Source organism: Phyllobates terribilis, unplaced genomic scaffold (assembly GCF_046119375.1).
Source record: "Phyllobates terribilis strain yellow unplaced genomic scaffold, ASM4611937v1 Scaffold_11__3_contigs__length_659146591, whole genome shotgun sequence".
Classification (NCBI taxonomy): Eukaryota; Metazoa; Chordata; class Amphibia; order Anura; family Dendrobatidae; genus Phyllobates; species Phyllobates terribilis.
The window spans coordinates 536,160,353-536,184,029 of record NW_027362771.1 but is presented as its reverse complement, the minus strand read 5'-3'; the positions used below and the strand labels follow the sequence as shown (position 1 = coordinate 536,184,029).

Here is a 23,677-nt window from a genome sequence, read left to right as displayed (position 1 = left end):
AAAAAGGTTGCAAATTATGATGCAATACACAGTTAAGCCAAAATTTTGAGACTTGCCATTTTTGCACCAGTTCTGCCAACTGTTTTGGAAGGGGGGCAGATCAGGTCAGAAGGGGGTATGAGTAGCCCAACAGATTTACAATAATTTATGCCACAGGGGTGAGATAAATTATCGCAGATATTTAATCAAGTACATGATTGGAGCACATTTCCTAACATCAATCCCACAAATATTACTCCACTGGCCACTTCACCAGGGCAAGTGGGAAGAGCCAGGCAAATCGCCAGAATTGGCACATCTAATAGATGCGCCTTTTCTGGGTCAGCTGTAGGCCATTCCCATAAGATAGAGGGGACCGCACGTCATTTTTTTTTAACTTTATCTATTGCATAGGCGCCTGCTCTTGCTGCTATCAGTGAGACCAGGCATATGCTGATGAGAGTAGTACTCTCATCAGCCGACGCCTGTGACTGGCGGTAACCAAATGGCTCATGCGCTGTCATCTGTGTGACAGCATGGTAACCGCAGCGCTCTGACCGGCAGTAACAAACTTACCGCCGATCAGAGCCGGTGTTTCCCGCGCTGTCACACAGATGACACTGTGGGAAATGCCGGATGTTTGGGCCCCACATTGATTTGAATGGGGTCCGGGTTTGGGTTCGACTTTGGGTACTATTCTGGTACCTGAACAAAGCCCATCACTATTAATAATATTCATCACGTATTTCACGGTCTAGCAAAGTTTTTCCAAGATTTATACATAGTGGCACATGTACATTTGTACATTTGCTATCTTGCTATTATTAAATATAGCATTTAAATATATTTAATTTTTTCCTACTTGCTTCCCACAGGTTTCGCATTATTAGGATGCATAGAGTATAATAATATCACTCACTTTCTGGAAGAAGCCGATCTCCTGGAAGAAAAATCAACAAATGAAAGCTTTAAACTTGTCTCTCCGGTGGTCAGTGTCTTCCTTGGCATCAGTAGCACTTCAAGTCTTCAACAACCAGTGTCACTAAGACTGAATATTACGGAAAAGGTAAGGAATATGTACACGTATAGAATACCGGCACAACAACAGCAAGCGTGTACAAACCATTGACTCATTAGAACAGGTCACCATTTATTAATTGTAAATGCTCATACAGACGTCCGTGCAACATGGTACAAGCACAGACTGCAATGCATGGGCTAGAACAGATCAGTCCCTGGATAGTATGGCTAAGAGTCCTGTTGCAGGGTAGTATGGCTAAGAGAGCTGTGCCAGACCTCAAAGTCCAAGATGGACTGCTTCCTATGCTAAGAACTGGCTGTGTCTGCTCTGATTCAAAGATGGAGCCACACAAAGTGCTGGCTGACATCTTTCACTTTTTGTGCTGGCTGACTGCGTTCATTATTTATGCTCGTTGACTGCATTCACTGCTTGGTCTGGCTGACTGCGTTCACTGCTTGTGCTGGCTGACTGCGTTCATTGCTTGTGCTGGCTGACTTCGTTCACTGCTTGTGCTGGCTGACTGCGTTCACTGTTTGTGCTGGCTGACTGTGTTCACTGCTTGTGCTGGCTGACTGTGTTCACTGCTTGTGCTGGTTGACTGCGTTCACTGCTTGTGCTGGTTGACTGCATTCACTGCTTGTGCTGGCTGACTAGATTCACTGCTTGTGCTGGTTGACTGCGTTCACTGTTTGTGCTGGTTGACTGCGTTCACTGCTTGTGCGGGCTGACTGCGTTCACTGCTTGTGCTGGCTGACTGCGTTCACTGCTTGTGCTGGCTGACTGCGTTCACTGCTTGTGCTGGCTGACTGCATTCACAGAGTTCACTTTATTTGCTGGCTAACTGCATTGACTGTTTGTGTAGGCTGACTGCGTTCACTGCTTGCGCTGGCTGACTGCGTTCACTGCTTGTGGTGGCTGACTGCGTTCACTGCTTGTGCTGGCTGACTGCGTTCACTGTGCTGGCTGACTATGTTCACTGCTTATGCTAGCTGACAGCATTCACTGAATGTGCTGGCTGACTGAATTCACAGAATTCACTTTATGTGCTGGCTGACTGCATTCACTGTTTTTGCTGCTAACTGCGTTCACTTTTTGTGCTGGCTGACTGCGTTCACTTGCTCATTCATAAAGACAGCACCTGCTCCTTGTGTTGGTGCCGCCCCCTCTGCTAAGCGCTGGCTACATCTGCTCAAATTTCAAGATAGCATCAGCTCCCTGTGCAGCCTTCATCCCTTCTGCTGAGCACTGGATGTGTAGAACGTAGCCAGTATTTAGTAGAGGGGGTAATTTCATGATGGGGGCGGGTGCCATTTTAGATTTTGAGCTCCACAATACGGAGCACACTTCCACAGTACTCCGTATTGTGAGCCGGTAAGCACTCCCCAGCAATTTGATTGACAGCATCTGTGCACAGTCACCTGTCCATCAAAGTGCCGGGGCATGCTGACAGCCACCACTCTCAATACTGTAAACGGTGACTGTAGCCGTTCCTGAATGCCTCTATGATTGAAAACCGGGAATATAATTACCAGAAAAGAAGATCTCTTCTTAAAGAACTCTGTAATTCACAGGAGGATTCTAGAAAATTGACTTGCGTGTCCTGGTCAGTATCAGACAATAGTTGGAGCAGTAGAGGATGTGTGATGCTGAAAAGTGATAATAATGGAGTGACCTGTAACTGCACACACTTGACCAGTTTTGCCGTCTTGATGCTTTTGCACAACTATGAGGTGAGACACGTTTGATTATATTTTAGCCCTTTTTATCATGAAAGGTGTAATACAGTGTGGAAAAAAGTATTTAGTCAGCCACCAATTGTGCAAGTTCTCAAACTTAAATAAAAAGATGAGAGAGGCCTGTAATTGACATCATAGGTAGACCTCAACTATGAGAAACAAAATGAGACAACAAATCCTGAAAATCACATTGTCTGATTTGGAAAGAAATTTTTTTCAAACTATGGTGAAAAATAAGTTTTTGGTCATTTACAAACAAGCAAGATTTCTGGCACTTACAGACCTGTAACTTCTTCTTTAAGAGGCTCCTCTGTCCTCCACTCATTACCTGTAGTACTGGCACCTGTTTGAACTTGTTATCAGTATAAAAGACACCTGCTGAATTGCATCCAAAGAACACCATACCTACTGTGAAGCATGGGGATGGCAACATCATGCTTTGGGGCTGTTTCTCTGCCAAGGGACCAGGACGACTGATCCATGTACATGAAAGAATGAATGGGGCCATGTATCGTGAGATTTTGAGTGCAAACCTCCTTCCATCAGCAAGGGCATTGAAGATGAAATGTGGCTGGGTCTTTCAGCATGACAATGATCCCAAGCACACCACCAGGGCAACGAAGGAGTAGCTTCGTAAGAAGCATTTCAAGGTCCTGGAGTGACCTAGCCAATCTCCAGATCTAAACCCTATAGAAAACCTTTGGAGGGAGTTGAAAGTCCGTGTTGCCCAGCGACAGCCCCAAAACATCACTGCTCTAGAGGAGATCTGCATGGAGGAATAGGCCAACATACCAGCAACAGTGTGTGCCAACCTTACAGAAAACGTTTGACCTCTGTCATTGCCAACAAAGTATATATAACAAAGTATTGAGATGAACATTTGTAATTGACCAAATACTTATTTTCCACCAAAATTTGAAAAAAAATTCTTTCCATATCAGACAAAGTGATTTTCAGGATTTGTTTTCTCATTTTGTCTCTCCTAGTTGAGGTCTACCTATGATGTCAATTACAGGCCGACCTCATCTTTTTAAGTGGGAGAACTTGCACAATTGGTGGCTGACTAAATACTTTTTTCCCCACTGTATATATTCTTCTTAATAATATTGTACATATTGTAAATTCCCATTGAGATGTAATTAAATAACAGTTGTACAAATCATCACATCCTGATTCTGGCAACTGTGTAAAGACTTTAAGTAGTAGTGGACAACTCCTTTTCAATCCATGTTTCCTCCTTGTAAAATAATAACACCTATACTAAACTCCGGTGCCGGTGCTGTTCCAGCGGTGTTGGCATTTGCTCTCCCGGGGCTCGCATGACATTGTCATGTCATGTGATCCCTGCAACCAATCAGCGGCCACTTCACTCTGCCTCCCTTTGGACAAAACACATATATCCGGAGAGCTGCTACTCTCTCACTTCCTCCGGATGTATGTGATTCATCTGAAGGTGGGGAAAGTGAAGAGGCCATTGATTTGGAACAGCGCCGACACCAGAGGTGAGTATTTGTGTTTTATTATTTTACTTGGGGGGGAAGATAAGGATTGAGAATGGGTTGTCTGAGTAGTGGACAACCCCTTTAATTGACAAATTTCATATTTGGGATTCTGGGAGACCACCGGTTGTGGTGTGCGAACATCCCAGCATCATGCGCAAGAAACCTTCTTCTGTTTGTGAGATTTCAGCAGCGCCCAAGAGATTTACCTATTCTACTGGAAGTCTGGGAGGTCGCTCTATTAACAAGGAGTCTCCTGGACGTTCTGGTAGAATTGGCAAGTGATGAGTGGCCCTACTACACTTCCTTTGAGGTTGGCTCCTTTACATCTGAAAACCACTGACATTAATTGCTCTTTCACTGTTTAAAAAAAAGAGGTTCTTCAGCAGCTTCAGTGTATTATTCTATATTAAAATGTATTTAAAGGCATAACCCAACTCCAATCATATCCGCATCTGGAGGTCAGCGGGGCTGGTAACGTCATGGGACCACTCAGACCATGTTCCAGCATGGTCAGACACAGCCATTACACAGTACACAGCAGGGGCACATTTATAAGATTATCTCAGCACAGGAACATTTTATTTAAACACATCCAATTGTGGAACTTATTATTATTCCAAGATCTATTGATTAAAATGAACTTTTGTTCGTGGGACAACCCCTTTAAGTAATATATCAAGTGTCTTCAGAGAGGGTGTTTGAGCGTCTTCTCCACCTTTACACCAGCGGTATTGCGCACTTGTCTAATTCATTAGTTCAGCCTGCACTAAGGACAACTATAGGCAGATTTAATGGGTAAAGTTACGTAATTTAAAATGAATCAATGAGCCAAAGCAGGAAGGAGGCAAAAGGAAATCCATTCTGTTCTATGGTAATATTTTAAAAATTGAGAAAAATAATTTTGTAATTGATTTAAATCATTATTTAAGGTTTTATTCTGATAAAAATAAAACTGTGTAACGTAATCCTCACACTCTGTATTCCAGACCTGGGCTTTGACTCTCATAACACAAATTGGGCTCTCCATCTCGATCCTGTGTCTTGTGCTGGCCATCATCACTTTTTGCTTTTGCCGCTCTATCCGGGGAACACGTAACACCATTCACACGCACCTGTGTATCAGTCTCTTGTTGGGAAACTGCCTATTTCTTGTTGGAATCACAGCGGTTGGGAACGAGGTAAAATTCGATCACATTTTTAATTCTATGACTCTACAGTTTTACAGTATTAGATATGATTGGATTTTATTTTACTGCCATTTTGTAAATTTATGGTATCTGCACATGGGAGTGTTTTTAACCTACTACTTTTTGCGTGTCAGGAAATGCTCTGTCTTTGGGGAGTTTTTAGAGGAGTTTTTCATTTCCTAAAGCCGTTTTGAAGAGTTTTTGAAAAGTTTTGGAGAGTTTTTCTCCTGAAGTGTTTTTGCCGCCTTTTCATTGAACAGTGCCTAGTTTGGAGCGGATTCCATCAGGAGAGACATCAAAGAAGTGACGTGCACTTTATTTTATCTCGCTAAGATCACACAAACGTATATAAAAAAAAAATGATCCGGTTTTCATCCAGAAAAAAAAAGGTCCATTTTCTATCTGTATTTTCATCCTGTTTTATACATAATAAAAATTACAAGACCAAATGCAGTTTTGTATGTTAATAATTGCAAAGTATCCGTAAAAATTGAATGCAGTTGATTTATATAGGATCCAATTTTTTTGGTGCACCCGTGGGCAAATCTCATCCGAAATATAAAAGAGAATAATGCATGCTGCGATTTTTTTTTCATGCAGACGTTTGGTCCTTGTAAAAAAAAAAAAAAAAGGCATCTGAACAGCCTCACTAAATAACAATGGTCCTATTGAGGTACGTTTTTTTTCACGGACAGCACCCAGACCAAAAATAGAGTCATGTGAACCCAAAGAGTAAGAGCTCATGAATCCAAGTGTATTCAGGCTCCTCCCACCCAGCCTGACTGACTAACAGCTGCAGCTTGTACTGAGCAGTGTGAGATCTCAGCAGGGCGGAAGGACACTGGGGAGCTGTCGGTTAGGTTAAGTGGGTGGAGAATGACAAATTTTCATAAAGGATTATAGAGTCGTTCTTGACTCACTTGGACAATGTAATGTACAGAATAGTTTTATCGTTATACAGATGTGTCCGCTAGTGATGAGCGCAAGTGCTCGTTAATCGAGTTTGCCGAGGGTGCTCCGGTATGCACCGAGTATCGTGGCTGCTCAAGTGAGATGTTTGAGTTCCCGTGGCCGCATGTTTCGCTGCTGTTAGACAGCCACAAAACATGTGTCTGTCAGACAATCGCCTCATGTTTTCTGGTTGTCTAACAGCCGCGAGGACTCTAGCATGTCACTCGAGCACCGGCGATACTCGGTGCATACCCAAGCACCCTCGGCAAACTCGAGTAATGATCAGTTACGCTCATCAATAGTGTCCACCTATAATTTTACATGAATTTCATTAAGACAGACAATTTTTCATTATATAAATTCAGTAAATTACATGAAAATGTTTATCAGTACAAAGCACTACTCACAGTTTGCAAAGGAAAAGCTGCTGAACTATACAAGCTTTTGACTCTACTTGCGCCATTGTTCCTTGAAGTGATGAAGAATATTCCTCTAACCCATTGACATCTGGTGGTAATTGTGGCCTTGTCTTGTCTTATGTCATGGCTTTTTGCTACATAGGTGGTTTGTGGGATAGTTGCAGCACTCCTTCATGCTTTATACCTCTGCTCCTTTTGTTGGATGGCTCTGGAAGGATTGGAGCTTTACCGCATGTTGGTAACAGTATTCAACACCCACCTGAAGAAAAGATACCTCCTGGCAGTGGGGTACGGCACGCCAGCCGTGATCATCATAATCAGCGCAGCCATTTATCATCAAGGATACGGCACCAAAAAATAGTGAGTAATGGTGAATGGTGGAAAAGTTTGTGATGTCCAATAAATCTATCAAGATATAGTGTCGTATAGAAAAGATTAGAATTAAAGAGGGGGTATTCCAATTCTTCATAAATGGGTATTGTTGGAAAATGCTTGGAAATACTAGCAGTTTTGTAATTTACTGCTTATTAAAAATTTCAGTTGTTCCAGAGATAGTAACACTTTTATTTTGTTTACAGACAGTTGCCTTGGAGACTGACTACCACTGCTAGATAGCAACACATGTGCAGTGCTTACAAGCACTCTTCCATTGAGCTTGTCAGCATTTCTTTAAAGGTGGCCAGCACAATGTTATCTCCTTATAATGCCCAGCTTCAGCACAGTGCTTACAAGCGAGACAGCAGCGGTGGTCGGTGTCCTAGACAACGAGCTGTAAACAAAATAAAAGTGCTAATATCTCAAAAACAACTGCAAATTTTAGCAAGCAGTAAATTACTTGTCTTTACCAGTACTATTCAACAATATCCTTTTATGAAGAAGAGGATAACCCTTTAAAGGGGTGGTCCAGCACCTAAAATTTATTTTCTAAATATATATCCTTACACCCTAACCACTTTTGCAATTTGCTTTATTACACAATTCCCTACACTATCTTGCTAACCCCTAAATGTGTTTTTTTTTAGAGGAGCACCGCCCTCAAACGAATTGTTAGAAGAGGGCGGTAATAGAAGCAGGGGGCAGTGCTAGAAACTGAGGGGCGGCGCTGAGGTCACTCACCCTGCTTCTATCTCCACCCCTGATGACCTCTGCTTTCAGTTAGAAGCTACGGCGGCGGTGATAGAAGCAGAGTGCTGCACTCACCTTTCTCACAGCGTCCATCACCGAGGATCCAGTACATCTTCAGAGGGGGCGGTGATGCAGGAAACTAGTGAGTAACTGCAGCGCTGTCTGCTGTGATATCCTGTTCCAGGAGAGGGTGATGGACGCTGTGGGAAGTGAGTGCAGCCCCAGCCTCCTGTGATGTCCTGTGTGAGACCCCTCTCAAACAAAACGTCACAGGATGTACAGTAAAAAAAAAAATACAATAAAACACAATTATGGATTAGCTAGATAGGGAAAAGTGTAGCGTATTGTGTAATAAAGGAAATTACAAAAGGGATTAGGGTGTAAGCATAGATATTTAGAAAATACTCTTTTAGTGCCGGACCGGCCCTTTATGGAGTCATATTCAAATTCATGCTTAAAGCAAAGGTCAGGCACCCAAAATGTACATCATAAGCCCCCCATAGCATTGAAAACACATTTGTGGGAGTAACATGGTTCGCCATCACCAGCTTTGACTACCCATTCTGTTTACTCCAGTTTTATTACAAGCACCAGCACAGACTCAGACAACCACTTCCTTCATGTTGGAAATTATGGTGGTACTAATCACCATGAATCCATCACCATCCTACAGGTAAAAGGTAGACATGACAAAATATTTAAACTGACCGTCCAATTGGACAATAAACTTGTAGTTAATGGCCTCCTTTTAACACCACGTCCAATATTTTCTGCTGATGGATTTTTTAACAGATCTTTCTATTGGAAGGATCTTCATTTATTTTCTGATGAAGATTTTCATAACTCATGAAATAGACATAAGTTCATAAGTAATAAAAAAAATACATTCTATTTTAAAAACATATATTTTTGTGGACTTGTGCATCCCATGATGGCTTTTTGGAAAAATAAAATCTGTAGTTGTTTTAGAGAGTTTGCCATTTATCAAAATTATATACTTCCCCTTCCAAAAACTAAAAGTAGACTCCGATTTGACTCCCTGTCATTTTTCTCCTCAGTTCTTTAGCCAAGTCATTAACTTCTAAATCTCTGTATCATCTCTTAAAGTGAAGGCTAATGAACCGAGCCAAACAACTAGCCCCCTTCATCACGTTACGAGACACTAGAGCCTGTGTTGGAAGATCCACCAGGATCAAGCAACAGGAATGTGATTGGGTCATCCATAAAGTTCTCAAAACTATATGTCCATGTTAGGACATCATCACTGCAGCAAAAAGTATAGAGACCAGTAGGGGACCCGGAAGCGTCAAAAGAGACCTCTAGAAAAAAGCATTCCCAGAATGAAGGAGCCCACCCATCGCTCTGCAGATTCATGTGGGTCTTTACACAAGACAGTTTCATTTCCACAGTTGTCTGTTGAGGTCCCAACTGTAATTATCATGAGATACCGGGAATCTATACAGAAAATGATCCTCTTCGTCAGGGCAGCCATGATGGAGGAGCCGCCGCTAAAAAAGCATTCCCAGCATGAAGAAGCCCACCTATCGCTCTGCAGATTCATGTGGGTCTTTATACAGACAGTTTCTTTTCCATAGTTGTCTGTTGAGGTCCCAAGCTGTAATTAGCATAAGCTATACAGAAAATGATGCTCTTCGTCAGGGCAGCCATGATGGAGGAGCTGTCGCTAAGAACCAATGAAAATTACAGAGAAAAGCTTTACGAGTGAGGCAAATGGCTTCCTTAGAGGCGAAAGTGACATTTTCAGATTTTTCCTTTTATGGTCACTTTAAGAATTAATCAAAGACTTTTGAAACATTTTTAATTTTTTTTCCTGTTTTTGGTTAAAAAAAATTGAAAAAATTAAAACATGTAAATGAAAAAAATCCTAAACTTTTGCCATTATCTTGTCTCGCAGTTGCTGGTTGTCTCTTGAGAAAGGTTTTATCTGGGCTTTTATGGGACCTGTATGTGTGATTATCCTGGTAAGTAAATTTTCAAGTCAAGCATCTAAACTTCTTCATTTAGAGGTGGACACACTCACATTAGATTAATCCCTGATGAACCCACTATGCCTGACGCTTTGTTCTCAAGGGAGATAAGCTGTGCTAGAAGTGTCTAGCAGCGGTTTTCCCACTCCCCATTGAGAATCCCATTGAGCCTGCTAACACCAGTCGAGCATGTGTGTGTACAGGAAGGGGCCCATCCGTCCCTTAATGATTTCAGTGCCGCTTTCAGCTGCCGTGCGCCAACACCAGAAGGGTAGTCTACGAAATTATTGTGGTGTAAATTATAAATTTGTTGGGTACAGATAACGCCCCATCTTACCCAAGCTCTATCCGCTAAGTTGGCAGGGCAGGTCGAGACTAGAATAAAACCGCCATAATAAGTCGCCAAATTGCTGTGCGAATTAAACTTGTGCAAAAATTTTGTAACATTTCAAGTAGTAATATTATGCCGGAAAACTGGAAAAAAAATGCTTGACAAATCAGGGCCTTGATGTTTTAGTCCACAAAAAAAAAGTAACATGCAAATTGCCTCTTCAGAGAAAAAGAGGACTTGAAATCTATAGCGCCACCTATAGGAAGCAACAATCCTACAAGTCACAATCAACCCTTTATTGAGTCGTGCAATATGACTTAGGATAAAAGCCAAACCAGAATCTCAATTTGCAACCACTTCTTTCGGGGATGTTTGCCCCTCATCAGTGCAAAGTATGAGAACTGATTTGGCTAGATGAGAGGCTCTAGACTGGGGTCTAAGAGGTAACGTTTCACCTTGTGGAGAGTGACCAGCCAGGCCTGGCATGTCAGTGTGAGGAGACTTATAAGCCATGCATGCTCCTCTGGGAAATTAAATATGCAAATTGTCTCTTTAACGAGCCTTTCAAGGCTGTTTATCCCTATAGAACCTCTGTGCACTGCTCCCTGATATTGGCTATGTTCATACGTTGCGTTTTTGCTGCGGTTTTTTTTTTTTGTGCAGGCGAAATCTGCTCTCTTGGCAGTAAAGAAGCTGCTTTAAAAAGCAGGCTTTCCTGCTTTTTTTGGTACGTTTTTAGTGTGAATTAGACGTGTCACTTTTCTACAGTACATGTTTAATAAAGTCATTTTTATTCAGCAAAAATGACGCAAAAATGCATGGTTGTGTTTTCTTTTGCATTGTTTTTGCACTTTCTACGGTGAAAGAATTAACATGCTACAGTTTTCAAAACCCAGCAATTTTCCAATTCAGCAGGGAAAAGAAACAATTGTGTGAAAGAAATTTCTGAAATCTCATAGCTGGTACTGTAAAAATCTTTCTGCTTTTAATTTGCATAAAAAATGCAGCCAAAAAAGCGCTGCAAAAACGCAACGTGTGAACATAGCCTTGATGGGTATTGCAGCTGATATCAGATGATACACCGGGATATGGTAAATAGATAAATGAAACAAAGCTGATTAGAAATGTAGATAGATACTCAACATAACCCCTAAAAAAATTATGTATACTAGCTTAAATATACAAATTGTCTTCAAATCGAGGAAGAGGACTTGAACTCTATAGCGCCACCTATTGGAAGTAGCAATCATACAAGTCAATATCAACTTTTTAACGAGCCTTGCAATATGACTTAGGATAAAAGCCAAACCAGAATCCCAATTTGTAAACACGGTGTTTCAGGGTATTGCCCCTCATCAGTGCAAAGTATGAGAAATGATTTGGCTGGGTGAGAGGCTAAGACCAAAGGGTAACGTTTTTCCTTGTGGAGAGTGACAAGTCAGTAGCTACTTCCAATAGGTGGCACTAGAGTTGAAGTCCTCTTCCTCTCTGAAGAGATAATTTGCATATTTAATTTCCCAGAGGAGCATGCAAGGTGTTTAAGTTTCCTCATACTGGCACGCCAGACCTGGCATGTCACTCTCCACATGGCAAAACATTACCTCTTAATATACTAACTTGCACACTGAGAAGCCATAATATTAAAAGCCCCAGCCTAAAATTGTGTAGGTTTGTGGCATTTGGCATCAAGACATTAGCAGCAGCTTTTTAAGTTCTGTAAATTGTGAGGTGCATATGTGCATATGGCCTACAGGGATCAGACAGGATTTTCCAGCACATGACATTGAATTGGGATCTGTTTGGAAACCGAGTCTTCACCCTTCATCTCTTCATCACGTTCCTCCATTCATGAACAATTTTTGCAGTGTGGCAGGGGGTATTATCCTGCTGAAAGAGGCCACCGCCATTAGGGATGCCTCTGTCACGAAGGGGGGTACAATGTTTATATAGGTGGGACGTGTCACAGCCACATGATGCCAGGACCATCAGTTTCCCAGCCAGTTGCCCCATCACACTGCCTCTGTTGGGTTATCTACTTCCCATAGTACATCCTGGAAAGTGAACCCAGATGAACACATGATGTAAAAGAAAATTCATCACACCAGGCCGCCTTCTCATATTGCTCCATTTCCCAGTTTTAGTGCTCAAATGGCCTCTGTAGGCACCTACCATGGTAAGCAAGGACCATCTGACCGGCCCTATAGATGCTCTGCGTCTTCCGAAACCTTTCTATCATGGCCAGTTGTAACTTTTTCAGCATTTTTTCTCCGTCTTCTGTTGGATGGCACCAAATGGGCTCTAAACTCTCCGCCCTATTGATGAGTCTTAGATGTCCATGATGCCGGTTGTCCATCCTTGGTGTACCAACCACTGCTACTGGGACCTGCCACTTAGGAGATGCTCCGACCCAGTCGTCCAGTCATGACAATTTGGAAGGCATCTACTAATATACCTTTCCGATTCAGGTGAACTGTGGCATTTTTGTGCTCACCGTGTGGAAACTGGCAGAGAAAATGTCTTCCCTCAGCCCAGAGCAAGGAAAACTAAAAAGAATCAGGTAAGTGGCACGTCACTTATGTTCTAAGTCCTCAGAATTTTATCTGTGTTGCTCACATTACTACGACTGTCACAGGAACATTTTCCTCTCCAATGGAAGGTTTCATTTGACACATTTTATGTCCCTCAGCAATGCAGCGGCCATTTTGCCCTTCATCTCGTCAAAGTAGCTTGAGGCTGCATCAACTCTCAAAATGGAGGCAATGTGGCATGGCCGCCCGGACCCATTCACTTGTGATGAGCGCCAGACACAATCCTGGTCAGCCCCTTTAATCCCATCCCGATATCTGCCACAACATTCTTGGCGCTACATAAATGACAGGTGCCAGCTGTCATGCCTCTAATCTCTGACATGGTACCATCCCGGTGGTACGTAGATTCATGCTGGTGCCGATGAGTTGCCATAGTTAACAAGGGGCCTACTAAAAACAACCTGTGGCTCGGCTTCACTGGGGATCATAACAAATGTCACTAGATATGGCACAAATTATTGTAAATATTGCAGTATGTAGTACAAGTGATTAAAGTCCCCTAAGGGGACCGAAAAAAAAAGTAATAAAAAAAATTAAAAACTATCAGAAATGCTTGAATCACTACTTTTCTCCAATACAAAACTAAATAAAAAAAAATAAAATAAAACATATTTGGTATTTTTTTCACATTCATTACAAAATTATTTAATTTGTAAGTTAAAGGTAAGCACCTTTTTTAATAAAAATTAAAAACATAAAAAAACTTTTTTTTTTTTTTGCCCATTTTTCATTAGCGCCTTGTTCTCCTTTTAATTTGTCATTTTTTTTTATTTATTTTATATTTGTTTTGGTTTTTTTATGTTCACCATTGTGGGCAAGGTTTGGGGGGTCTCAATGTTTTCAGCTGATTCATCAATTGTGACTTTTAGAAAAAGTCTCACATTTTTTCAGCAGAAGATGCGACTTTTTGCACTAAAAAGTTGCACGAAAGATTAAAGACAAAAATGAAGAGCATTGTTTAACCCAGACGACGCCATGCTGCCTCAATACACATAACCAGTGGGTTTAGGTGGCATCACTGACGTTATGGTATCCAGTAAAGGCACTGGTGACCACAGTGGTGCAGTTGCATTGATGACTTTGGCTTTACCAGTGGTCTCCAACCTTTGGCTCTCCAGTTGTACATGCCCAGGTCATGTCTTGTTATACCATTATGGGTTTATTATATACGCTATGTACATGCTCCATTTCTATGTGGCTAAGTGGAAGCTTACTTTTTTAGGACCCTGACGGTGACATCTTTGGCCCAACTGTGTATCCTGGGGAGCTGTTGGGTATTCGGCTTCTTCATGTTCAGCTCTGCTACCCCCTTCTTCGTATACGCCTTCACCATCCTCAATACGCTGCAAGGATTACAGATCTTCTGCCTGCACTGCCTGATGCACAAAAAGGTGAAAGAAAGGGGGCGCAATATGGGGAGGGTCACGCAGGGAATTAAAGGGGTATTCCCATCTCCAAGATATTATTACACCTACTACATATTCGGATAAGAATAGTATTAGCAAATACCTTCAATTAGAAATGTAGTATAGTTCTTCTGATTCACTATGTCACTTACCCCATGTGCAGGGCATTGCAGTAGCTCAGGTATCCATGGTTGCAACCACTAATAGCTAACTGGCTCACTATATGATTGGTCATAACCATGGATGCCCAAGCTACTGCAATGCCCTAAGTGACATAGTGAACCAGAAGAACTATACTACATTTCTAATTGGAGGTATTTGCGAATATTATTATTTCACCTACTACATATTGGGACAGGATCTTGGAGATGGGAATACCCCTTTAAGTGCTCTCACCGTAATCCTATTCATTGACCCGCAATATGTTCTCTGCTACATTCATCCGTCAGGTCCGGGCAGAGTATAAGATGTGGCTGTGTGCACTCGCACATTTCAAGGCTCCAGCTTACTCCGAATTCAGCAACACCAGCAATACGCACACACACACCAAGGTAAGAGGCTGCCGGCAACATCCCTGCCGATTCCCATATAGAATGTGGCGTAACATCTCGTTTTAGGGGAGTTTAACCCTTTCATGACCGGGCTATTTTCCATGGTTTAGTTTTTTTCCTCCCCTTTTTCCAAGAGCCATAACTCCCCCCCCATCCACACAGGTGTGTGAGGACTTGTTTTTTGCAGGCCGAGATGTACTTTTGTTTGACATCATTCATTCATCAAGTGCATCTAAATTGTTAAAAAAAAAAAAAAAATGCAATTCCACAATTATTTTTAGGTTGTTTTTTTTATTGACCGTGTTCACTATACGGTAAAACTGACCTGGTAAAATGATTGTCCAAGTCAGTACGACTAGACAGATATCAAACATGTAGTTTTTTTTACTACTTAAATAAAAAAAATAAAATTAAAAAAAAAACAAATCGGAAATTTTTAAGTAAAATAAGCAAAAAATTATGTCGACGTTTTCCGAGACCCATAACTTTTTAAATTTTCGGGATAGGGGGCTGGGTGAGGGCTGATTTTTTGTGCCCTGCGTGGATGTTTTTATTGATACCATATTGGGGCAGATACGATGTTTTGATCGTCTCTTATTGCATTTTCTTGCAATGTTGCACTGGTTAAAAAAAAAAAAAAAAAACATAATTCTGGCGGTTCAATTTTTTTTCTTATTACGCCATTTACCGATTAGATTTGTTTTATATTTTGATAGATCGAACTTTTATGAATGCAGAGATAAAGGGTGGTGATTTGAACTTTTTTTTTCATATTTTTAAGAACATTTTTTCTCACGTTTTACTGTGCTTCTTAGTCCCTTTGGGGGACAAGAAGCTGCGATCGTCTGACAGCTTGTATTATGCAACCCCTGGCAAAAATTATGGAATCACCGGGCTCGGAGGATGTTCATTCAGTTGTTTAATGTTGTTGAAAAAAAGCAGATCACACACATGGCACAAAAGTAAAGTAATTTCAAATGGCAACTTTATGGCTTTAAGAAACACTAAAAGAAATCAAGATTAAAAATGTGGTACTCAGTAAGGGTAATTTTTTTCAGACCAAGCAGAGGAAAAAAATTATGGAATCACACAATTCTGAGGAAAAAATTATGGAATCACCCTGTAAATTTTCATTTCCAAAACTAACACCTGCATCAAATTAGATCTGCTCGTTAGTCTGCATCTAAAAAGGAGTGATCACACCTTGGAGAGCTGTTGCACCAAGTGGACTGACATGAATCATCGCTCCAACACGAAAGATGTCAATTGAAACAAAGGAGAGGATTATCAAACTCTTAAAAGAAGGTAAATCATCACGCAATGTTGCAAAAGATGTTGGTTGTTCACAGTCAGTTGTGTCTAAAATCTGGACCAAATACAAACAACATGGGAAGATTGTTAAAGGCAAACATACTGGTAGACCAAGGAAGACATCAAAGCGCCAAGACCGGAAACTTAAAGCAATATGTCTTCAAAACAGGAAATGCACAATAAAACAAATGAGGAACGAATGGGAGGAAACTGGAGTCAATGTCTGTGACCGAACTGTAAGAAACCGCCTAAAGGAAATGGGATTTACATACAGAAAAGCTAAACAAAAGCCATCATTAACACCTAAACAGAAAAAACAAGGTTACAGTGGGCTAAGGAAAAGCAATCGTGGACTGTGGATGACAGGATGAAAGTCATATTCAGTGATGAATCGCGAATCTGCATTGGGCAAGGTGATGATGCTGGAACTTTTGTTTGGTGCCGTTCCAATGAGATTTATAAAGATGACTGCATGAAGAGAACATGCAAATGTCCACAGTCATTGATGATATGGGGCTGCATGTCAGGTAAAGGCACTGGGGAGATGGCTGTCATTACATCTTCCATAAATGCCCAAGTTTACATTGATATTTTGGACAGTTTTCTTATCCCATCACTTGAAAGGATGTTTGGGGATGACGACATAATTTTTCAAGATAATAATGCATCCTGCCATAGAGCAAAAACCGGAATTAGTCTTACCGGTAATGATGTTTTCAGGAGTCCACATGACAGCACCATAGGAGGAGTAATCCCATATCCTGTGTAGGGACAGGAAGCACAAGAGGTTAAAAGCCCTCCCACCCCCAACCTCCTCAGTGATTTTCCAAGAACCACATTGGCTGGGTACAACAAAATGTTATTTTTAGACTTGCTTAGACATATGTTAGAATCACATACTGTAGCAATATAGGGAGGGAAATAAGGGTGCTGTCATGTGGACTCCTGGAAACATCATTACCGGTAAGACTAATTCCGGTTTTCCAGGTTTCCCATGACAGAACCATAGGAGTATACCCAAGAATTCATAGCTTAGGGTGGGATAACTGCATGAAGTACCTTCCTACCAAACGCAGATCTCTGCTGTGAGAGAACATCTAGCTTGTAGTGTTTGCAGAAAGTACTATATCCTGACCATGTGGCTGCGGTACATATCTGTTCAATGGTAGCCCCTGCTCTAGTTGCCCATGAGGTGGAAATTGCTCTGGTGGAATGGGCTTTGATAATTTCAGGGGGAGGCTGTCCTTCTGAAAGATATGCTAGATTAATCATGAATGTAACCCATCTAGCTAAGGATGGTTTTGAAGCCTTCCTGCCTCTATTTTTTTCCCCAAACTGTATAAAAAGATTAGAGTCTAATCTCCAGTTCCGAGTGGCTTCTAAATAGGCCAACACTGCTCTGCGGACATCGAGATGGTGGAACTCTTCCTCCCTCTGATTCCTAGGGTTTTCGCAGAATGGTGGAAGAACCACTTCTTGGTTTAAGGTCATTGATGACACCACCTTCGGGGAGAAACTTGGATCCAGCTTCAGAATGATGCAATCATCCCGAATCTGCATACAAGGCTCGACAATAGATAGAGCCTGGATTTCACCCAACCGTTTAGCCGTGGTGATTGCCACCAAGAAGACTGTTTTCAGAGTCAAGTTCTTTATTCCCAACTCATTAACTGGGCCGAAGGCAGGTTTACAAAGGACTCTCAGGACAAGATTCAGATCCCACGGAGGGGAAGAAATTCTCTGGGTAGGCCTAAGTCTCTGGATTGCCTTGACAAACCTGATTATCCGGGGATGCGAGGACAATGATGTGTCGAAGAAAGCACCTAGTGCCGCAATCTGCACTTTCAAGGTACTTGGTCTAAGACCTGCGTCAAATCCTGCCTGCAAGAAATCAAGGATCGCAGGGATGTCTGGCTGAGAGGTGTCTACCGTCCTGTGGAACTGACAAAAGGTCTTCTAGACTTTTTTATATATGGCCTGAGTTACAGGTTTTCTACTAGCCTGCATAGTCTGGATCACTCTGGCGGATAAGCCCTTATTTCTTCAGGATCTCCCCTTCAAAAGCCAGGCTGAGAGCTGGAGTTGTTGAAGATTCCGATGCAACAGTGGACCTTGCGTCAGAAGATCCTCCTGAAATGGTAAAATGATTGGGTCTTCCAACGCTAGATGACGTAGAAGGGAGAACCAACTCCTCCTTGGCAAGAACGGGACAATTGCTATGACTGTCGCCCGATCTTCCTGAATTTTCCGCAGCATTCTCGGAATTAGAGGGGCAGGTGGGAAGGCATATGTTAGGCCTTCTCCCCAATATTGTGAGAGAGCATCCACTGCCAGAGGATGATTTCCTGGGTCGAGAGAGAAGAAAGATGTTTTCTTTGCATTCATTCTGGATGCACAAAGGTCTAGGTGCGGCTGACCCCATCTGCGAGTTAGTTACTGGAACACCTCTTCGTTCAGTTCCCATTCTGAAGCCTTCATCTGACGCCTGCTGAGATAATCTGCCTCCTGAGTGTCGGATCCCCGAAGGTGAACTGCTGAAATGGAGCTCACTATTTTCTCTATCCCTAAGAATATCCTTTTGGTCAGGGACTGGAGAAGTGGATGTCTTGGTCCGCCCTGATGTCTGATGAAGGAGATTGCGGTGATGTTGTCCGACAGGATTTTTACATGTCTGTCTCTTAAGACCGCCCAGCTTCTCTGTAGGGCTTCCCAGATCGCCTGTAGTTCCCGAAAATTTGATGATCGGGTCTGAATCTCTGTGGACCATGTTCCTTGGAGATAAGAATCTCCCACTCGAGCTCCCCATCCTGAGAGACTTGCGTCCGTGGTCACTAAAAGACAAGGTTCCAGAATCCACTGCACTCCCATCTGTAGATTCTTCTGGTCGAGCCACTAGTGTAGAGAGTCCTGGGCATCTCTGGACAAAGACATCCTCCTGTCTAGGTAATTATGATGTCCGTCTGTCACTTCCAGTATGCATTTCTGTAGAGGCCTGGAATGCAACTGGCTCCATCTGACGCAGGTGATGCATGACGTCATAATTCCCAAAATACTCATTGCCTTTCGGATTGAAGGTTTCTTCTCTCTTGAAAAAGAACGAATCCTTTGTGGAAATGAGAGCATTTTGTCTTCCGGGAGATAAGACTTTCGCCTTCGGGAGTCGAGCTGGACTCTCAGGAAGATGTGTGAAGTACTGGGGATAAGATTGGATTTTTCTTTGTTCACAATCAAACCCAGGTTGGTAAATGTCTGTAGGACAACTTCCAGATGTTGCATCATAGAGGAGATCCTGCCACCACCAGGAAGTCGTCCAAGTACGGAATGATGGTAATATCCCTGAGTCGGATATAGGCCACCACCTCTGCCATGATCTTCGTAAAGATTCTGGGAGCATATGACAGGCCAAAGGGAAGACATCGGAACTGGTAGTGCAACTCTCAGATATTGCTGACTTGAGGAATGTATTGGCAGGTGGTAGTATGCATCTCTGAGGTCCAGGGTGCACATTACCGCATCTGCGTCTATTAGAGGAATGGCTGATCTTACTGATTCCATGCGGAATTTTTTGTAACTGACCCATCGGTTTAGGGGTTTCAAGTTGATTATTGTACGGAACTCCCCTGACGATTTCTTTATTGAAAACAGAGAGGAGTAATGGCCCTGATGTTGTTCGTGTTCCGGAACTGGCACAATAACCCTCTGATGTAGCCGCTTCTCTATGTCTGCTCGTAGACGGGAAAGAGAGGTAGGGGAACCCTTTGTCAGGCAGAATTTTTGAGGGGAATATTGAGAAAATTCTATCCTGTAACCCTGTGCTATAGTTGTTAGTATCCAGGGATTTTGAGTGACCCGATGCCAACTGTTTTTGAAAAACTTAAATCGCCCCCTCCCCCCCCCCCACTCTGACATAGTCATTGTCGTTTTGGACGGGAGCTAGTACTGGGCTGGTATTTCCTATCTTTGTTCCCCTTATTAAAACTCCAGCTTGCGGACCCCCCTTTTTTCTGAGTGTTATATTTATGGGAGGGGAAGGGTTTTCCGAAAGGGCTGCTCCTTCTTTTTCTCCTCAGGGAAGCCCTTCTTTCTATCGGACGCTTTTTCTAGAATGTCATCTAGTACAGGTCCGAATACTCTGAGCCCTGAAAATGGAATAGAGCACAGCTTGTTCTTAGAAGCTGTATCTCTAGACCATGTTTTTAACCAAACAGCTCTACGGGTTGAGTTGGAAAGCACATTATTTCTAGCCGCAAATCTGACATATTCCGCCGGAGCGTTGGCCAAAAAATTTAACAGGGGCAATGATTGAAGGAGAGTTTCCCTCGGGGTGCCATCCCATAGGTGACACTCTAACTCTTCTAGCCCGATTCTCATGGATCTGGCAATAGATGTAGCAGCGATATTAGATTTAATGATTGCCACCGAAGATTCCCAGGCTTTTTTCAAAAGTCCGTCCGCCTTCCTATCCATAGGATCTTTAAGTCCTGACTAGTGTTGAGCGAGTATGTTCTGTTAACCCTTTCGCCGAGTATGCTCGGGCCGAGCTCCGAGTATTTACAGCTGCTCGGTGATAAGGTTAAATCGCTCCCGTGTGCATGATTTGCAACTGTTTGACAGCTTTATTACATGTGAGGAATGTCTATTTCTTACACATTCGGACAGAACATACTCGCTCAACCCTAGTCCCGACGAGTCCTCAAAGGGGATAGAGGCTTTCTTGACCACTTTAGCCACTGGGACGTCAATTTTAGGAACAGTGTCCCACACGTTGGTGTCCTCTGGGTCAAAAGATAGTCGGGCGTGGAAGTCTCGTGGTATAGAGTCTCTTCTCCGCATCTTCCCATTCCTCCAGTATCATGTCTTTCACATGAGCATTAACAGGAAAAACCATGGATCTCTGGGTTTTAAGACCACCAAACATCTCATCCTGAATGTTACTGCTCTTCTCCGTTTCCTCTACGTGCATCGTGTTTCGGACGGCTCGTAGAAGAATATCCATACCATCTGAGTGGAACATATATCTTTTCCATTCCCCGCCCTGAGGTAGACTAATGGTCTCACTGTCAGAGTCGCCAGATGGGTCGATTTCACCCTCAGAAGATGGTGCTACATCTTCTCTGGGTCTTTTGGGTCCCAGGACATCCTGGACTCCTGAACCTGGGGACTGTAGAGACGTGATAGAAGCCTGAACTTCTTCTTTAATTATACTGCGCATCTCATTTAATAAAGACCCGTGCTCCTCCTTTAGCATGGAGGCTCTACATTCAGCACATAGACGCTTTGTAGGAGTCGGAAAGTCTGATGTTACAATCCAGGCACCTCTTGGATTTTACTGTGGCCTTTTTTCCCAGAAGGAGGTGGCAACTGCCCAGAGACACCCTATAAAAAATATGGAGGGCCTGGTAAGCGTAAGCCCCATTAGCCATATAAAAAGGGGCAATGGTACACTTACATGACTCTGCGGCGACACGGTGTGACAAGTCAGCCATTGTACTGCCAGGGGTGCCAAAGTTTGTTGCGCCGCAGCCCCCCTTCTTATACTTTACCTGGTCATCCTGTCATTTTCTCCTGCTCCCTGGCGTCTGGTCTAACCGCGGTTTGAATTTCCCACGCGACCGCCACCGGAAGTCGTCATCTTCGGCCTTCCGGTTTCGACGCCGGGCGGTCCTGGAGCCGGGAGAAGCCGGACCCGCCCAGAGCAGAACGTCGAGAGCCCCGGCGATGGGGAAGCAGCACCCGGAGGCTCCAGCACACCGGAGGGCTGAGGGACTCCCGGCAGGGAGTGTCGGCCTAGGATCCGCTTGACGGCGGGAAGGAGAGAGCCGCGGCCCCCCCGATCCCCCGGGGTCCCTCGAGGTAAAAACCTTTTCTTCAGTGCTCCTGCACCAGCGCTCCTCCAGCACTCCCTGTCCTGTGTAGGGACAGGAAAAACACTGAGGAGGTTGGGGGTGGGAGGGCTTTTAACCTCTTGTGCTTCCTGTCCCTACACAGGATATGGGATTACTCCTCCTATGGTGCTGTCATGGGGACGTACTGGAAAACTGTGAAAACATTCCTTGAAAGAAGACACATAAGGTCAATGTCATGGCCTGCAAATAGTCCGGATCTGAATCCAATTGAAAATCTTTGGTGTAAGTTGAAGAAAATGGTCCATGACAAGGGTCCAACCTGCAAAGCTGATCTGGCAACAGCAATCGGAGAAAGTTGGAGCCAGATTGATGAAGAGTACTGTTTGTCACTCATTAAGTCCATGCCTCAGAGACTGCAAGCTGTTATTAAAGCCAGAGGTGGTGCAACAAAATACTAGTGATGTATTGGAGTGTTCTTTTGTGTGTTTGTTTTTCATGATTCCATAATTTTTTCCTCAGAATTGAGTTCTTTATGAGACATAAAGTTGCCATTTGAAATTACTTTAGTTTTGTGCCATGTGTGTGATCTGCTTTTTTTTCATCAACATTAAACAACTGAATGAACATCCTCCGAGCCCGGTGATTCCAGAATTTTTGCCAGGGGTTGTATATAGCAGTGGTTCAGCATCCATACTGAATGACATCGGATTTCAAAGTGAAATCACCGCATGCTGCGATTTGTCTTGACTGACAGATTCTGCCAGTGAAAAAAAAAAAATTGTGCATCAGCTTCTGCCTCATTGAATAACATTGGTCCAAATGCTACCTGCTTTATAAAAAAAAAAAAAAAATAATAATCAGAACACTCGTCCGATGTATACACTGGTGTGAACGAACCCTGAGAGATTGATAGCAGCATTTAACATGTTAACAGTCACATGATGGTTGATTAAATCAGTCATCATCTGCCGGGAAAGATGCAGACTCAGCTTGAGGGTCTGCACCAAAGCAAGGACACGACATATGACATAACAGTAGGTCATATGTCATGGAGGGGTTCATCTATGCTGAGTAAATCCTGAACTAGATAAGCCATAATTATCAGCAGGTAGTCCTGAGTGGAGAAGTGAACAGTTGGGGGTCCCTCTATTGCAGACCTGGGCAAACAGCGGCTCACAGGCCACATCCGGCCCTCTGGCTGTTCCAGTCCGGCCCACACACCGAGACCGCTGAAAGGCTGAAACAGTGCCCTCAGTCGCCCACTGTCACCGCTATCTGCATCGATGGTGACAGCTGTGAATACACTGGTGGAAGACGGAGCCATTGGCTCCATCTTCCACCAATCAGCTTGAGACGTCATTGCGCATGCTGTCATTTCAGCGCACTGACGCGGAGACTCAGGAGACAAGAGCAGAACGCCAGGGGAAAGGGAGCAAGGCGAGTAGGTGTTGTTTTTTTCCCATGTGTATGCGATATTTGTATGGGGCTCACACTAAATGTAGGAGGCTCTGTGGGGGCTCACACTAAGTGTAGGAGGCTCATACTAAAGCCCCCGTCTCACATAGCGAGATCGCTGCTGTGTCACGGTTTTGGTGACTCACCAGCGATGTCGCTATGTGTGACACTTTGCAGTGATCAGGCCCCTGCTGTGAGGTCGCTGATCGCTGCAAAGTGTCCTGGACCATTTTTTGGTCGTTTGCCTCCCGCTGGCCAGCACACATCGCTGTGTGTGACCA

At 43.2% G+C, this 23,677-nt stretch overlaps 1 protein-coding gene across 6 annotated transcripts in view; it reads left to right on the top strand.

The window, feature by feature from the left end:
• LOC141166802 (adhesion G protein-coupled receptor E5-like) overlaps window positions 1-23,677 on the top strand; it is a 139,642-nt gene that overhangs the window by 112,986 nt on the left and 2,979 nt on the right. For all 6 annotated transcript variants that reach the window (XM_073653850.1, XM_073653851.1, XM_073653847.1 and 3 more), the window contains 8 exons: window positions 855-1,045; window positions 2,572-2,730; window positions 5,225-5,416; window positions 6,938-7,155; window positions 9,836-9,902; window positions 12,705-12,796; window positions 14,050-14,218; window positions 14,683-14,784. In XM_073653850.1, coding sequence (XP_073509951.1) covers window positions 855-1,045; window positions 2,572-2,730; window positions 5,225-5,416; window positions 6,938-7,155; window positions 9,836-9,902; window positions 12,705-12,796; window positions 14,050-14,218; window positions 14,683-14,784 — 1,190 coding nt within the window. The remainder of the gene's footprint in view (window positions 1-854; window positions 1,046-2,571; window positions 2,731-5,224; window positions 5,417-6,937; window positions 7,156-9,835; window positions 9,903-12,704; window positions 12,797-14,049; window positions 14,219-14,682; window positions 14,785-23,677) is intronic.